The 19,186-nt window shown below is 41.3% G+C and overlaps 1 protein-coding gene across 1 annotated transcript in view; it reads left to right on the forward strand.

Annotated features, from left to right (window-relative positions):
- CUBN (cubilin) overlaps positions 1–19,186 on the forward strand; it is a 321,603-nt gene that overhangs the window by 76,218 nt on the left and 226,199 nt on the right. The window contains exons 24-28 of the mRNA XM_088478650.1: positions 564–724; positions 8,731–8,912; positions 9,377–9,533; positions 11,940–12,124; positions 18,630–18,789. Of these exons, the coding sequence (XP_088334776.1) occupies positions 564–724; positions 8,731–8,912; positions 9,377–9,533; positions 11,940–12,124; positions 18,630–18,789 (845 nt within the window). The remainder of the gene's footprint in view (positions 1–563; positions 725–8,730; positions 8,913–9,376; positions 9,534–11,939; positions 12,125–18,629; positions 18,790–19,186) is intronic.

Here is a 19,186-nt window from a genome sequence, read left to right on the forward strand (position 1 = left end):
TCATTTCTCTAGGCAGTTTTTTCTCTTTAGATACACTTTATCCAAAAGTGGCAATAATATTACAACTGCTATGAAAATTAAACTAAAGTTGAAATCTGGTTTTATGTCGCCTTCCTGGCCTATGAATTCATACATCAATAGAGACAGATGCGTTCCATCACAAAACACTTGTGGCACTTTCAGGAATGGCTTTTACCATCTTATAATTACAGGTTTAGAACCCAAAAATGCAAAAATTGGTCACTATTCCAGTGGGCTTACGATTTTGTTGATGGGAAATAACACGCTGTTATGTGCTCTGGTACTTGGGTCTTCTTCATGTTTTGCAGCATCCTCACTGTACATCTGTACGGTAGACTAAGGGGTCTATTTACTAAAGTGCAGGTTTTTAGAAGTGGAGTTGTTGCCCATACTAATCAATCAGAATCTAGCTATTATCTTATAGAAGGTGCTAGATATATGATAAGTAGAATCTGATTGGTTGCTACGGGCAACAACCCTACTTCTGAAAACCCACACTTTAGTAAATATACCCCTAAATGTATTTTTCTATTTTGTCTCAGAGATGGAGGCTACCAGATATCCCCGCTACTTGGCCGGTTTTGCAGTGAATGGCCCCCGGTAGTTATTTCCCATAGTAACAGACTTTGGATAAAATTCAGAAGTGACTCCAGTGGTTACACATCTTCTGGATTTGCAGCCCATTGGGAAAGTGCCACTACAGGTAAAGTTTTACTTTTAAGGTATTGTGATAGATAAATGTGTTCATATTGTATGGTCGCAAAATTGTCTATAGGGTTAAAACCAATTATGCAAAAGGAATACCAAGAAATTGGATACAGGCGCTGTAATGAGTGGTTTATTCTAGCTGCCACTAGAGAAGGGCTAGTCAGGCCCAATAGAAAACAGACAATATACAAAATAAAGTGGCGCTTTTTGATGAATTTATCACAAACACTGTCACAAATATTATTGATAAAATTATGTAGACCACATAGGTCACTTTAATAAAAATATTAAGCACTGAAATCAATAAAAACCCATATGGTTAACAAGCCAATGTATACATTAGGTACAGACCACATCAACACACTTCCTGTTAATATATATGCCAAATATTGGGGAAGGAAATGCACAATAATGTCACTTAGATGATTGGAGATGTATAAAGTCCAAAAACAAGGACACTGGATGAAATCGTAACACACCAAATTTAGTGTATAATTCAAATGTCCAGGATATAGTTACCAGATCCTAGTACCGATAGGGGGATGCTCCTATTGACATACAATAAGTATGCTGCACTTGGAGTCCTCCAAATTGTACGGCAAGGTCTATTAGATGATCCCGATCTTTGAGGATGAACAAAAGTGCAGGAAATGTCCCCAGGCACAAAGATTGGATTTTTATCAACTTGGACCCATCTTCCTGGATCATTTTGTTTGCCTGGGGACACAGGAGCATCCCCCTATCGGTACTAGGATCTGGTAACTATATCCTGGACATTTGAATTATACACTAAATTTGGTGTGTTACGATTTCACCCAGTGTCCTTGTTTTTGGACTTTATACATCTCCAATCATCTAGGTGACATTATTGTGCATTTCTTTCCCCAATATTTGGCATATATATTAATAGGAAGTGTGTTGATGTGGTCTGTACCTAATGTATACATTGGCTTGTTAACCATATGGGTTTTTATTGATTTCAGTGCTTAATATTTTTATTAAATTGACCTATGTGGTCTACATAATTTTATCAATAATATTTGTGACAGTGTTTGTGATAAATTCATCAAAAAGCGCCACTTTATTTTGTATATTAAAACCAATTATATCACTTTTTACTGCTAGTATTCCATGTTAGCTCAAGGTTGTGGCTTTAAATGTCCTCTTTTATTAATACCATAGTAAGAGTTACTGGAAATGTGATCAGTTTTGTAGTTGGACGAGTCCTCAGGTCTTTCCCTCAATCGACAAAAACAATGGTGCGCTGGAAATCAATCACTAAAGACCCCTGCGTCAGGCAGCAGCTCGAAAAGTGGGTTCTGCCTTCCGTTAACAATGGAAAAGACAACAAAAGGGAGGGATTAGAGCACTCAGCCTAAGACAGTAAAAGAGTACAATGTAGTACAAATTTATTAAAAACACATGTATTAACAGCACTGGTATCGTAGCAGGAATACATATAAAGACATTTCAAATAACTGTTCCAATAGATAAAATTCAATAATATCATACAATAATCAATGTTATATAATACTAAACCTGAATGCCCGTATAAGCGAACAATTGAAAAATAAGTCCAGAAATGTAATTAGTTCTGTCCAACAGTATCAAGTGTAGGGAAAAGGTTTTTGTAGCCAATACAAAGTCTAAATGAAGCCACAGTAGCTACTGAGATAGACCACCTAGTACCGGATCTCTTACCACAAACTGTCCAGGTATAATACAGCGGGGGAAGGGTAGATCGTATTACTGTCCTTTGTATGGTACTGGTGCCACTGGTGTTTTGAGATGCTGGGATATTCCAAGGGTAACTTGCGGCTGTGGTCCAAGTATGTACCTCGTAGGTAAGTAGGAGAGGCCGGGGGTTGCAGTGCCCAGAAAAACGCGTTAAGTACTTTGCTGCCATCAGGACTTATATTGTAGCCACCAACAGTTTGGTTCCATTACCATTATTTGGATCCTGCTTCTATTGTCCAGTGTGGTTCCTGCAAATCACCGCTAACAGCGGGTGTGCCCTCAGGATTCCAGCCTGCTGTGTCATACGTGAAGCTAGAAATATAGTCCATTTACTTTATATGATTTATTTAGCCATGATAAAAAGTGATCATTCTTCATGCCTGTATGCTCCCTGTTTTTAAGCGGTTAAGGATAGAACAACCTGTAGCCAACCAGATAATCCGAGACCTCACAGAAGCACAGAATATTTCAAAGTAATAATCTGAGTCAAATCAATCAATAGCAAAGTGAGTTAATTATTTATGCCATTTGTTTATAGTTAAATCCATTCTTATATCAATTGCTATAAATCAGAACTGTTACTGTACATTTCAGATTTTGTTTCCATACAACCTAGTTAGTTTGACTTGTAACACAACCCCTGCTGTGTAGTTCATACACTTGGATAGGATCTTCAGTATGTCCATTACACATGTTCTTTCCATTAGGAAGTCATTAGTACTAATGCGCAATAAACTCATCTTGAACGCAAAACAATCCAACTCCGCACTTTACAGCAGAACAGCTGGGACTTCTCGTCCAGTTATGAAACTACTAACAAAACTCATTAAATGTTGTACTAATCTGGGATATTTCTATTTGCTCAAATATCTGTACAATATAACCTATTTAATAGCACTTCTGACCATTATTCTTATTAGCGATCACATGTGTCATGTCTAGTATAGCCCTATTGCTGGAACGGTTAGTCCAGTTTGACACCATATTCCATAAGCCTATATCTCTTTGCTCAAAGCTGACTAATATTGGCTAATTTAGAGCATCAAAATAATTGAAGACTAAAATGCAAGGAATTAATGTGCATTTGTAAAATTGCTAGAAAATACAGATATCAGAGTCTATTAATCCACATTATTTACACTCATTGAATTATACTTAAATCAATCTTTCGTAAAATAGGATTTTTGGTACTCACCATGAAATCCGTTTCTCTTGATCCATCTGGGTGACACTGTTCACCATGGGGTGTAGAGGGCGCTGTGTGGAGTCGGCACATTAAACTACACTTGTTTGTAAGCTAAACAATCCCCTTTACATCCCATAAGCTCCACCAGTGTCCCCAGATGGATCAAGAGATACGTATTTAACGACGAGTACAGAAAATCCTATTTTCTCTTACATCCAATCTGGTGGACACTGCTCACCATGGGGACGTTCCAATGCTGCCCCTATGGGAGGGGTATGCAAGCCACTGCAACACCCATAACTGTGAGCTCAAAGCTGACGTCCTTAACCATAAACATATTGAATTTATAAAATGTTGTAAATGTATGAACGGATGACCAGGTGACTGCCTTGTATAACTTCCCCACCGAAGTACCATGCCACGTCACCCAAAAGGAGCTCACTGATTTGGTCAGCACACAAGGAGGTTAAACGTGTAACACCCCATGTAGAAAAGTCTGGTCCATGGGAATAAAGAATAACAGAAAATTGACAGAGCCAAAACCTGTACCTTTAACAAAGCCAATTTTTAGCCTTTGTCCAGTCCATCCTGCAAAAAGAACAAAAGGGGTGGTAAAAAAAAGTATGAACCTGCCTCTGTTCGCACCAAGCGATATTTATTCTCCAAACCCTATGATAATTTTTGGAAGACAATAGTTTTCTAGACTTGAAGATGAGAATTGGGATAATTGAGTATCCATCTGCAAGCCTCCAATGTCTCTTATCAAAAGAAAATGGCCCTGAAGAAGTGAAGCGGTCTTCACCTTGTTAAGTAGGTCGTCCAGGTATGGCATGGCCATCACCCCTTTTGACTGCAGAAGGGCTGCCATTGCCGCCATGATCTTGGTAAAAACACAGAGAGATGTGGCTAACCCGAAGGGCAGCTCCTGAAATGAAAATGGATTTCTACTGCAAATCTGAGCAGGCTGTGATGACCTTCTCAATTGGGGACATGCAAGTAAGCGTCTTTGACATCTATAGACTCCATAAACTCAGTCCTCTCTATTACAGCAATCACAGACCAAAGGGATTCCATGCAGAATGTTGGTTCTCACATCTATTGTTTCAGAGACTTTAGATTCAGAATAGGCCGAAAAGACAGATCTGGCTTCTGAACCAGGAACATATTTGAATAAAAGCACAGTCCTTTTTTATTCAACTGGTACAGGAACAATAACACCTAACTGCAGTAGCCCAGATGCCTGTCCCTGTCCTACGTAAGGGGAGTTGCAAAGAAACAACTTGGTGGACCTGCAAGGTCTAAAATATAGCCTCTTTCTACAATACCTCCTACCCAATGGTCTGAGGAAACCGTCAGCCACTGGTCTCGGAAATTGAGCAGACTGGCCCCCACCACAGACCAATACTGATGGGGACAGACTCTGTCATGCTGTCTGTTTGTCAGCAGTCAGTCCCTGGATATCTACCACGCCCTAGCTGTCTACTCCCTTGGTAACCTCCATGTGAGCCACCAGAGTATGTCCTGGAAGCGGCTTCTCTAGATCTCCCAGAGGACTGAAAAGACCAAAACCATGGACTGCATGGCTTGGACTCTTATTGGGAGTAAGGTCTTCTTTACTGTTGCCAGTCCAACTGAAACCAAACAACACTGAACCTTGAAACAGCAATGGCTCTAGTGCCTTTTTAGACTCCATGTCAGCCTCCCAACTGGTATCTATAGACAAGGCTGAAATACGTGGAAAGACTGGGGGGGCTGCATCCACTAGTGTATCCTCCATATAAGCTAGAATATTTTTGCTGCCTTTTTAGTTCAAGCAGCTGCTAGCACCAGCTGTAAAGAAGACACAGCAGTCAAAAAAATAGACTTAACTGCCCCTTCATACATACGATCTGCATAAGCATCCTTCAGGGTTGAAGAATCTAGGACTGGGATAGTTGTTACTTATGCAAGCCTAGCAATTGAAGCATCCTTTCTGGGAGTAGTTTCCCATAAACCCAAGGTCTCCAGTGCAAATGGGTATGTGGAAAAAAATCTCTGCGGCACCTAGTACCTCCTGTCTGGTTTTTGACATGCTTCTCCTAGGAAATCCTTTAATTGAAAAATGGAAGGCAAAAGGAAGCCGCTAGCTAATGTAGTTTCACAAAGCAGCCATTACAGCCATATTCTTTGCAGGGCTTTGACCCAAGGAGGTTCCTGGAAGCCTACCGGAAGACCCTGGAAAGACTGGGGCGCGGAGGGCAGGGAAGGAACAATCAATCACTGGACTAGATACAGTTCCAAATGACAAAGAAGGAGCATGCTGACACCGCAATCTGGCGCTCTGTGCTAGGTCCGCAATGGACATTATCAGCACAACTAGCCATGCAGGTTTTGCCATCTCAGCCATCGCACCCTGTAGAAGCACACGGATCCCGGCTCCCAGCAAAATAACCTGCGCAACAGCCACCCGGGGACTGACAGGGTGGAGGTGATATAGCATGGTATTTAGAACAGGTGTAGTACACCACAGAGCCCCAAGCAGCTTCGGCCTTGGAATATTTTTCAGACAGAAAAACAGACAAACCAAAATTCTGCCAAACACAATCAAACACAATGAGAGTGAAACAACAAAGCCCAAATTCTAACTGAAAAATGCAGAATTTAGGAAAAGAAAAACTCTTCTCAAACCTGAAAGGACAGAGAGAGACATAGATTCCAGCCAGAGCAAAATAATGCAGTGTTCAATCAGAGACAGGAGAACACCAGCACACATCAAGCATAAATATATTATCAGCCCCTTGTGCCGTATTCACAAAGACAAAGGGTATAAAGTGTTCAGAAACACTAATCTAGTGGATATATGCAGCTCCCCTGCAGCATCAGCAGCAGAAACATTAGCAGTAGCTGGTCCTGTAGCAGTAGTGTTATTATCCCTGCACTCAGCAATCAACATCTGCCTAATTGCCTATAGAAACAAGAAGCAGGGAGGCTAATTAGTATAACTATCTGCCCCTGTGCATATTCTCCTCAGAGAGAGTTCTTGTACCCAGGCTACTTCCCCTGCCAGCACACTGCGGGGACTGACCAGGACAGTGGGGGTAGGACACAGTGTAAGATCCCCCACTGTCCTCCCCTCCATCTCTTATTTAAACTGCCTGAACCGTTGGAGGTTCCTGATCCTTAAAAAAAAGAAGACGACCAGGATCACCTGCTCATACCTGCCCCACCACAATGTTCTTATAAAGAACTCCCAATACAAAAACAAAAAACAGCAGCACTTAAGCATAAACTAAAACTGACAGCTCCCACAGCAAGCCGAAGTTGGTGCCTACTCCACAGGCACATAGAGTAGACTGATTCCTGTTAGCTCCATTGGGGCTTAGGGCATGTAGAGGGGAGGGATGGCCATCGATGGTTAATCACCGATGGTAGATGGTTTTGGCATTTATGGTGGAAATCCAGTGGTTCTCCGCCATCGATGGTACAGAGCCCCTCAATGTTTTTTTTTCTACTTAGTGCTGGGACACGGAGCCTAGGCTCCGTTGCCTTACGCGACCCATGAAGCCCCACCTACACCTCTAATTGGACCAATGCTTGGTGAGTAATAGAGCAGTTATGACCATAGGTGGGTGAAACCATCCATGGTTCCCCTGTCAATGGTTTCATACCATGGCTATTAACCAACTATTGTACCATCAATGGTGACCATCAATGGTTAACCCACCAATGACCATCCCTAGGTTAGCTTGCAAACAAGTGTAGTTTGATGAGCCGACTCCTCACAGCACCCTCTACACCCAATGATAAGCAGTGTCCCCCAGATTTTATGTAAGAGAAATCGAAATATTTACTTGGCAAACTTTATATCACATTTACAATGATGTTTACTCATGTGTTCTAAAGAAAACTCCAAAAAGAAAATCCTTTTATTAAATAACTGATGTATCCTATTTAGGTAAATGATCACAGAACGACCTAATATGGTGAGAATGGTAACATATACTGCACATTATATTCCTGGGATTTGTATTTTGATTGTAGAGCTAATGGAATAAACATAATTGTTATTAGATTCACCAACTTTCAATAAATCTAAATTTCCCCATTTATTAAGTTTCATCTAAATCCCATGTTAAAAATTCCAAAAATAATTGACTTAATAATGAATCTATCCTATTTTGCTAACTGCATGCATAGTTCATTATTGTCACAGATTTTGCAGTTTATGCTGCTGATAGCTGGCACTTGACTGTAAAACTCATTTAGCATTAGAATCCTCCAGCTTTCATTATTCTACAGTATTCATGAAATTACAGTACATTTATAACCCATCTGACTGAACCATTCATTGATATTGCAAGTTATATAACACTCTCATGGGCAGTGTTCATATAAAGCTCCATTAAATATGTATTTGTAAATTTGTTTTGTAGTCGTCTCTCACCTAATTTAAATTCTTGAATTATTAAATTATATCAGACTTAGGTGGACCATTTAGGTGCAATGGTGGAAAACCAAAGTGATTAGCAGCCTCCTCCAGGCCTTAATAGGATAATGCTAAGTCACTGAAGGCAGCCGGGGCATTTTGCTCACTCTTAAAAATCCCTTCTGCTCTTACACTACATTTTGGCCAATTGTAATAGCCCGCGATTTGCCGGATCCGGCACGATTCTGCCAAGATAGTCACTAGGCAAAACCAATCTGGTGTTGCCTTTAAACTTATTGTCGCTTTAAGTCTAGTGACTATCTCGTCTGAGTCGAGCGAACTCCTGTGGACCACAGCTATTACATTCGGGCCTTTGTCTTGGCTACTGTGCATTTTGCCGTTGGTTGCTCTTGACAAGACGCATTAATTTTTGTTTAAAATATTTATCCTACCTGCTTTTTACAACTGAATTTGAAGAGTGATGTGATAGTCACAACTACAGAATAATGTAGCATTTTAGTTTGCAAATACAGTATATTGCTGTACTGATGCAACGTTCTATGGGTTTGTCTACTACTTTTTAATACTTTCCAACAATTTTAAATTGTACTGTACCCCTGGCTGTCCTACACTATACAGACCTTTGGTGACTGTGTGGTCGGTTCTTTTGCAGGCTGTGGTTCAACACTAACGGCGTTGTCCGGTGGTTTCACCTCTCCAAACTACCCCATGCCATACTACCACAACTCTGAATGTTACTGGCTGCTGAAAGCTTCTAGCGGGAGCCAGCTTGAGATTCGCTTTGAAGATTTTAATTTGGAATCACACACCAACTGTAATTCAGATTATCTCGCTGTAAGTATTTTACACCCAAATCATTGACTTATCTAAACACATAATCATTTTCCACATACATCCAATCTGGGGGACATTGCAGTGGTGACACAGGTTCCCATAGTAACCAATCAGCTTCTAGCTAGCATTTATCAAGTACATTTTATAAAATGATAGGTAGAAGCTGATTGTTTGCTATGGTCAACTTCTCCACTAATGCACTCCCTACTTTTAGATCTAATAATATAATTCACCTTGGCTTTCAGTGACCTATATAACACCATTCAGCCGTCATGAAAAAGATCTGGGCCCCGGCACTGTAAGGGGCGTGTCCACTCAGTGGTGGGAGGGTTTCCATACCCCATTGTGCCTATCAGGCCCCCATGTAGATGCTTGGCTGCCATGAAATTGGTGAGGGCATTGCTTCTGCTACTTGACTGCTCCAGTATTGTCTTGTCCTCCTAATAATTTATATTGTTTTGAAGGTCTACAATGGCAACAGCACAAATTCAGTTCTGCTACACAAACTCTGTGGGAAGTCACTTCCAGCTCCAGTCCGCTCTACCACAAGTGCTATGTACGTGAAACTGAGGACGGATAGCTTGCTGTCATATAGCGGATTTCTGGCCACATACAGGCAGAGTAAGTGTTTTCCATTGTTATTATTATCATGGTTTATTTAGAAAGTGCTAAGCAGCGCTGTGCTTCAATGGGATTGTGACACAAACGAATATAATATACAATGGCATGAAACAGAAGGTGAAGATGGTCCTGACCAAAGGAACTTACAGCCGAAGCCGTGTGGAGAACACCTCATACGTAACATAGTTATGCTATGATAAGACAGCAGCATTATAAGCCGCTAATAATAAAGCAGTCATTGGCGTCTGGCTTTGAAGGTGTGTCATAGTTGTAACAAGGAAAACTTTATCAATCAATAGCAGTGGTTTTCATCTCCAGCTCTCAAGTACCCCAACAGGTCATGTTTTCATGATTTGTCTGTAGAAACAGGTGCGATAATTACTGACCCAGCAAAATAGATCAGCTCACTTGTGTATGAGTAAAGAAATCCAGATAACATGACCTGTTGGGATTACTTGAGGACTGAAGTTGAGAACCACTTATCTATAGTATTATCTCAAGATCACATCACAATGTTATTGGATTACCTGTATATAATATGTGTTACACCTTCCAAATACTTTAAGGCAGCATTCTCAGTGACATCAGCGACCAAAGGAACCCAAGTTTACACAGTTTGCCCATTTTATTCAACATGATGTGGGGCCTTGGTGCTAGAAAACAGGAATGGATGGGGCTATAATTGGGATTTATTTGATTTACTGGCATTAAGACCTACAGTACATGCTACTTTCTATAGTTATTCAAGTAGTAAGCAGACAATTTACATGAAATAGTGAAACTATAAATATAATTTAAATATGAGTTGCTGTGCAAATTATATAGTGGTTGATGCAGAGGTAAATGCAGCCCCATTTCTGGTGTGTGACTTGCTTGTTCTTATAGTGCGTATACTATGTATCAAAGTGTAATAAAGTAAGGGTGAAGCAGAGTTGCAGTCATTTCAGTGGCATTTCCACTTGTGACTGAAGGGGCATAACTGGGCAGTAACAAGGTCTTCTCAGGTAGGCAAACAGGGTGCCCAGAACAAGTAGGAGCGTTGTGAGGGGGGTGAGGGGGGGTACTTCTAATACTGCAAAAATAAATCATTAACCTCGGCGCTAATAAACCACACTATACTGGTAATCCAACACTCATGTATAATTAACTTAATTGTTAACCAGCTGCAGATCCTATTGTTGGGGCCTGTGAACACCCATAAAAATCCCAAAAAATACTATAAGACAAAGAGAGGCAACTGCGCTAATAATAATCTGATTGTAAATTGTAAGGTAGCGGAAAATTAAACAGTCACGGCTTTGTACATTAAAAAATATATTTGTATTTAATTGCATAAAAAAAACATCAATGTATATAAAAGCAATAACATACAATAAAATATAATTTGTTGAATATCAGTAATTAGTTATTTTTAGATCAGTATAATGCATATTCCTCTGAAAAATCCCCTAAAAAGGATTCAAATATGGTGATGTTGGGTCCAATTTAGTAAAATACTGCAACACTGTCCATATGTATCATGTGGATAGAACAGGCTATTAAGTCACAATTAATGGTGACACATAGGGCTCTATTTACTACAATCCGCATTAAAATGCAGATTGTAGTGTGATATTGCTGACTGAATTCATATTGAGATTTATTAAAAATCCCTTGCAGGGACAGAGCTTGCGATAAAGCTCTGTCTCTGCGAATCCTCTCCGCAGCCTTATCACGGTATTTTTCGGAAAAAATAAAGTGACAAGCTGCCCTGCATGCGCCACCCGGCCACCGCTACCGCGATTATTTTAGTAAATTTTTTTTTAATAAATAGAGCCCATAATACCGACGGACAAATGACACCAGAAGATGGCTTTAGTCTCCGATATGTCTTTCAGTGGCCGCCGGAGCCGTGTGTCCCGTCCTTATCAGCTGTAGAGGCCTAATTCAAGTGATGGAGCAGTTTGCAAAGTCCATCTTGTTGTAATTTGACTGTCCAGTCCGCTTGGTACTAGTGAGAAGCTGAAGAAGAGAATCTCCAAGGTCACTTGTCGCACAGTAGGGGTGCTGTCAATCAAGGGGTCCTCTGACTAGTTTCGCCTCTTTAGCTGAGGCTTTTTAAACTCCCAGATTTGGCCATGTTCCCTTGTATCTACCAGGCCCTTCGTATGTCTCGGTGGTCCTGGGAATAGGTACAGTACCATCTGGCCATGGCATTGTGCCCTATTAACAGCCCCTTTGCTTGGTAATCCGGCACTGGTGAGAACAATTAAGGGCAACTTGCTTTCAACTTTGCATCAGAAGTATATAAGATTAGGGGGATTTTCTACAGGCATATAGAAATGCAAATAGTAACCACTGGTATTTGATTTTTTTTTTTTTTTTCATGGAAAAGTACAGTACTTACTTTTTCTTTTTCATTTTTAGTTTGTGAAGGAGTCTTGATAAGCAATCGCAGCCATGGCATCTTGGAGAGTTTAAATTACCCAAATTCCTATCCTTCCAACCAACACTGCAACTGGACAATACAGACAACCACTGGGAACACCATCAACTACACATTCAGAGCCTTTCACCTAGAAGGCATCAACTGCATGTATGATTATGTTAAGGTACGATTACATATGCTACAAAAATAAGTCAAATGAAGATATTCTCAGTGTACCATCCCTATATAACATTTCTTCATCATGGTCATTTGTTATTTATTTGTACATCCTGATGCAGCGATTCGGCATGGTATATGGGCATATGATCGGGCTACGTTTCACCGTAAAGTGCTGATGATGACTAGTATGAAATGAAGAGCACAGATAGGGGGTTTACACACCGCATGATACAGGCGAATATACAGTATATACACATTGTATTCCATGCACCCAATGCAGGAGCATGTACACCCAACTCCATCCAACTCTTTATCAGCCCTAAGTTTATTTTTCTACTATGCATATCAGACTTCCTGATAACAGCTTTGCAGACAGATAAGAGAGATATATCAATATGCGAACTGCGAACAATTAAAAATGTTACAAGGGTCCTGGGTTCGATTCCCACCACAGCCCTAACTGTGTGGAGTTTGTATATTCTCTCCTATATATATAACTGGTAATAAATAAATAATAGCTTATCTGGAATGCACAACATGTCTCGATGCAGGTTGGATAATTGACAGCATCTGCAAAACCAAGAGTACCCTGACCATGCACACAGACTACCCCATAATTGCTTTGCGGAATGACTGCCGACTGCTCTAGTGCCCATACCCCTAACCTGCAGAACTATGGATGGTGACTCAATACCAGACATTATAATACGCAGCATTGTTTCTTTTATAGAACCTCTGAAACTTATTTCCTGGGTCTGTGTCAAATGACATTTCCTGTAGCATAACTGAGCACTGATTCCACTGCTCTGCCGTAACTGATGGATTTAGTATGTAGGATGTGAATGGTGGGTTTCAGTTGGCACATCTGTGTCATGGGCATTACAAACTGTTCTAAATACCTCATGCCAACACGAAAAAAAAATACAGGCAACAGACCTCTATGTTCCATGCGCTGTGACAGTTACTATTAACCTTTTGGTTTTACAGAGAGTGAGATCTACATAAACTGAGATCAAATGGACAAACACAAAACAAATTTACACAGTAAACAATACGAAATTCACACTCAAGTGTTAATAAAATGGACTAGAAGTTCTCTTCGTTTTAATGTTGAAGAAATACTGCAGCAGGCGTCTGGAATTTATGTATTATTTTCATACTTGCCTACTGTTAAATCCTCCCCACTGGAATATCCCGGAGTGGAGGTGGACATGGGATGTGCCCCCTCCCCGACTTGTCATGTAGCAATTTGCAGTATAAGTCCATGGGAGGCGGGGCCACAAATTGCATCTTCAATCCCTCCCTACCACTCACTTTACTGGGGAAGTGGGCAGGTTCCAGGAGGCTAATCTTCTGTGCAAGAGAACTCTGGGAAATCCCACGGCGCTGCACAAAATCAGACTCACCTTCAAATATGCATAGGAGCTGATTCTGAGGGGGCCTATTTACTAAGTCTTGGATGGAAATAAATTGAAGGGAGATAAAGTACCAGCCAATCAGCTCCTAACTGTTATTTTTCAAACACAGCCTCTGCCATGGCAGTTAGGAGCTGATTGGCTGGTACTTTGATCTCCGTTCACTTTATCTCCATCCAAGACTTAGTAAATAGATCCCTGAGTTTATAGCAGACTAAGCAAAGCCATACTCTCCAGAAACGGACAGAGGCTCCATGAAAATCGGGTGGCACTCCTGGCCGCCCGGAAGAGTGAGCAAGTCTCCCCGAGCCAGCTGCAAGTAAACCGCAGCCACCCACTTACAGAGTGCGGTGGGCAGTCTGGGCGGCCGATGATTCAGTACGCGCTGAGCCCCTCACATCACTGCCAATCTGCGGCATTGTGTACCACGATTGCATAATTACACCCAACGGCCCATCAACTTTTCCCCGACACGCCCCCTCCCACCTCCTTTTCCTGGAGGGGACAGCCAGGAAGTCGCAAGTATGAGCAAAGCAAAAAATAGCAAGTAGGGTGAGCACCTAGGCAAACATCTACATCTACAGATGTGCCCACATACATCTATCCTCTGTGCGCTACAAGTCGCGCACCACATAACGCGGGAGCTCCGTGTGACTCGGTAGCGCCTATGCAGCATGCCTCTGTCCTCTGTACGTCTGCCGGTGCATCTGCATGCGAAACGCTACGTTACAGCCATTGTTACAGCCGCTGACACTGTAACATTGCGTTTCGTATGTAGATACACCCGCACTCGCTCACAGAACATAGGCATGCTGCAAATCATTTTAATCAGTATAAGCTACTTGTGCTATCTAGACCGTTGTGCAACTAAGACGCATTTGAATGTAACACCACGGCATGGCGCAACTAGAAGGGCTGTTTAACACGCAAGGAGGCTAGATGTATGAGGACCCATCTGTAACCTGCAATTTAAAAAAAAAATGCTGTACAGTATTTGTGGGAATCGGTATATAAAGCCAGCTGTCAGGATGCCTCCTGTCAAAATACAGACAGCAGTATCCCGACAGGGGTCAGGTAAGTATACTTACCCTCCCCCTTCTCCCCCTAACCCTCCCTTCTTGTAGCCTAACCCTAACCCTCCCAACCCACACCCTAACCCTCCCCGTTAGAGCCTAAACCTAACCCTCCCCCCTTCGTGCCTAAACCTAACCCTCCTGCCTTAGTTCCTAACCCCCCCAGTGGTGCCTAACCCTAACCCTCCCTCTAAGGGTGCCTAACCATAACCCCCCCACAAAAAAATCCTAACGTTAACCCCTCTATGCTATCTAAACCTTACCCTCAGCCTCCCCACCGGCTAACACTAAGGGCGCCCCGGACTTAACTCGTTCGGGCTGGTGTCCTTCTGTGTTCCGACATCGGGATTAAGATAGGCTTCGGGGATTTTGACGCCTATTTTAAGTCCCTTGTCGGACTTTCAGCGTCGGAATTGAGACCGGTGGCATCGCGACCGCCGGTCTCATAACTACATCCCGTATTTGTGGAATACTTGCAAAAGCAGCCAGTATTTAGCCTGCTGCAAAAAATAAAAATGTATGTATTTGCTCCCCTTGCAACACAACTTGGTTTGTTCCAGATACAAAGTTACTCCCAACTCCATAATCTGATCATTTACTGTATATATTCCATCATTCAAAATAAAATTTAATTTTTGTGGATTTGTCACATCCTCCCATCATAGTCTCGCCTGTGGCATGGTGGTGAATAATGCTTTCATGCACCCAGGAACGCCCATAATCCCAATTAATATTAGCTCACCCTGAAATGCATGCCATATTGCTGCACTAATCCATGCACAATTAACCAATTAACATTAAAGTTCGTGCACAGTCCTCAAGTGCAGTGAATGTTGCAGCGTTACAGGAACACTTGTGGGGTTCCTACACTAAGTGGCCTATTCATCATCTTGGGCCGGGTGGCACCCCGATGATTAAGTATAGAACTCGCTATGAGTTGCGGCGTTGGATACATTCTTACCGGAGCAATTCAGCATTGCTCCGGTGTGGGGACTGCTGCTCCAAAAAACAGCTGTCCCCATGATCCCCTAACAGGGCTACCCGAGTTCACACATGCGCACGGCCGCAGGGTATTCACTACGGAGGCGACTGATCCCTCAGATCCCACTTTGCAACGCTAGCCCTCATTCCCATAGAAAGTAGCGGGCTTTAGGAATCAAATTCATCTTCAGATGGCGTTAGTTCCTTCAGGAAAACTCAGAAAACTTTCAGTTTTCAAAGTTTGCTGAAGACTAGGCGGCCTTATTGGGCCCCTAACAATGAATGGGCCAGTTATTTAAAACTTGCAGAAACTAGCATTTCTGCATGTGTATCAGGACCCATTAGTGATAATGAATAGGCCCCTAAGTCACCAGGAGCATAAATGATAACCCGTGTGTTTAAATAAAAAAATCTGTTTAACTTCCGCGCAATCAATGACGCTGTTACAGTTACTGATTATGCTATAGTATTGTTAAGGGGGGTATCCACTAGACGATAAAGTTGAACGATTGAACGATAATGATAAAATCGTTCGATAATCGTTCGAACATCGTTCGAACATCGTTTGAACATCGTTTGCAAATCGTGCAGTAATTGTTTCTATAAGGTCTTTTTGTCCTGTGCTCAGCCGAAGTTGAATATGCAATAGGTTCTGATCCCTAAAAGAACAGATTCGATATGCTTTATAAATAAAATAGAAGAATATTCTAATTTGCAATGGTTTTTATTGAGACATGCAAACCCTACATGAATGAGTCATTTTTCTCCTTGGAAAGTAATCTGTCACCACCACACCCGACCAGCTCAGAGTAATGTGACTTTTTGCTGTTAGCAACTTGAAATAAAAGACTGTTTTGTGTTTGGCCATGAATTAAATCAGAACGGTATGCTTCAAAATCCATCACGAAAATATATAAAATAAAGCGGGAACTCCCTGCCCAAAACACTTTATTAAGAATATAACAGTATTGCTTTGTAACAAATAAATCTGATATTATTAATGTTGTTCCATGAGAAATGAGGTACATGGGGACGTTCTCTGTCTTGTATCATCTGCATACCTCCCAAGTGTGCCAATTTATTCTGGACTGTCTTGTCAGAACTTTTGTTGCGGGGACCTTTGGGAAGGAGAAACATCCTACTTCCGCTTACTGCTGTCACTAATACATGCAGCACTGCAGGGATATTTGTTGGGGTTAGAGGTTGGGTATGTAGCAATGCACAACGTTTTTTTGGAGTTCCCCCATGGTGGTACGAACTCACTGCTCCAAATATAAAACTCCAATTGATGGGACAGGTGAGGACCGACTGTGCTCAAAAGGACAACAGTTTCTAGACTTTGATGATTAAGGGGGAGATTTAATAAAGCTTGGAGAGAGATAATATTGGAGATAAATAGCACCAACCAATCAGCTCCTAAATGTCACTGTACAGGCTGTGTTTGAAATATGACAGTTAGGTACTGATCGGTTGGTGCTATTTATCTCCAATTTTTTCTCCCTCCAAGCTTTATTAAATCTCCCCCTAAGGGGCTTATTCATCATGACATAATTATCACTAGTGCTAATTATGTTTTAAACTCGCAGCAAGTTTAAAAAACCTGTCGGAGGCATTCATCGTGCCTCATTAACAAAAGTATCACTTCCTTACTGCGCCTGCCCCCCCCTCACTATTCCCCCACTTTCTTTCACCCCCCTCCCCCCCCATCGGCCACCGTGGGTGTACGATCCAGCCCCCTCTCCCAAACCCTCCCTCTAATACGTGATGCATCCAACCCCAATTATGATTCTTACATGAAATTAAGGCTAAATAAATTCAATATGTGTTTCTTATATATAAGGCGGAGATGAGTCACGTCTATCTTGTTATAAGAACTGAGGGGACTATTTACTAAGCCTTGGATGGAGATAAAGTGAATGAAACTAAAGTACTAGCCAATCAGCTCCTGTCATTTTTCCAGCCTGTGACATGGCAGTTAGGAGCTGATTGATTGTGTCTTTATCTCCATTCATTTTATCTCCATTCAGGGGTTAGTAAATAGACCCCTGGTTCCTGCATTATAAAATATGTGACTTATTAGTGTTAGTAAAGCGCCTGCCTCTTAGTGCTGGAGTGTGAGTGTAGGAGGTTTCCATGGAGACGCAGTTCTTTGTACCCGCACATAGTGATCAGCAGGAAATGGCCTGGCCAGGCCTGGGTAAAAACTGTGTTTCTGCTTTATGTTGCTAGGAAACACAAAATGTAAACACAGATTTATGTTTTTTTCAGTTCCTCAGTCTGACACATATTTAGTGATTTTTGTTCATTGTAGTAACATGGTTCCCCATTGCTAGGCCTCTTACTTGGCAACCATGCCATTTGGGATGTGTCACACAGATCCTTCCCTTACAAGCATATTTTATGTTGCTAACTAATAATATAATTATTCATCATGTTTTTATATACATTTTATATTTAAAAAAATTCTACATGTCCCTGATTTCCTGTACATTACATTTTTACTATTTCTTATTTCGGAGTGATTAATAAAATGAAAAACAATTAAACTGAAGCACATTACTTGACATTACTGATTACTTACATTTTGAGTCCCTGACAAAAAAATGGCTTATAGCCTCTGTAATATAAGTTGAACTTTCATAGTTTAAAAGTAGGAAATTATGAAACCCATTTGGATTTTAACACACAGCTGTGTCAGCCATTTTTGGGCAGAACCAGTATGTGAAAATACAGCCAATGGGGTCAGTGCAATTAGGGATGATGTGCCCAGGACCGTAACTAGGGTGGTGCGACCAGTGTCATGGCACAGGGCACCGCGCGGCAGGGGGCTCTGTTTGAGCCTGTCAATTTTCTGTTTATTATAATTCTCACTTGTAGCTTCCTCTTCTTCTATACCCAGCATTTGGTCATTTAGCGTGGTCATTTATTTGCCTGTTTCATACAGATTCATAATTTTATGACTTTAATCTGTCTTCAGGGTTCAGCCTTGTAGAAAGGAAAGGATTGGTATTTTTCTAAACTAGTATGTATCTCTTCTCAGCTATATGATGGGCCTAATGATCAGGCCAGACCCATCGGAACTTACTGTGGGGATCAAACACCTCCAAGTGGCAGCACAAATGGCACAAGCCTCCATGTTGTCTTCCAGTCAGATATCACCGGCACACGTCCAGGATTTCAGCTAATGTGGAATGTTAATGGTAAGGCAATTTGTGTTTTTTTTAATTTATCAAATATCAGAATATAAATATTTTTTGTTGTTGTCTTTTCTTATTCAAGAAGGGGTGGAACTAACCCATATAACAATTCAAAATCTCTAGATATAGATTTGTGAATTATTTTGGCTTTTGCCGTTTATTTAGTGGTCAAGACCCGTACAAAGGTACTTTACATCATGTATTCTCGCTTTTACCATAGAAACATAGAATTTGAAGGCAGATACAGTAAGAACCACTTGGCCCATCTAGTCTGCCCTATTTTTAAACATATTATTTATTACCTCAACCCTTATTGATCCTTACTTCTTCTGAAGGATATCCTTATGTCTATCCCATGCATGTTTAAATTACTCTACTGTCTTAGCCTCTACCACCTCTG

This window comes from Taudactylus pleione, unplaced genomic scaffold, assembly GCF_031769625.1.
Source record: "Taudactylus pleione unplaced genomic scaffold, aTauple2 ptg000216l, whole genome shotgun sequence".
Lineage (NCBI taxonomy): Eukaryota > Metazoa > Chordata > Amphibia > Anura > Myobatrachidae > Taudactylus > Taudactylus pleione.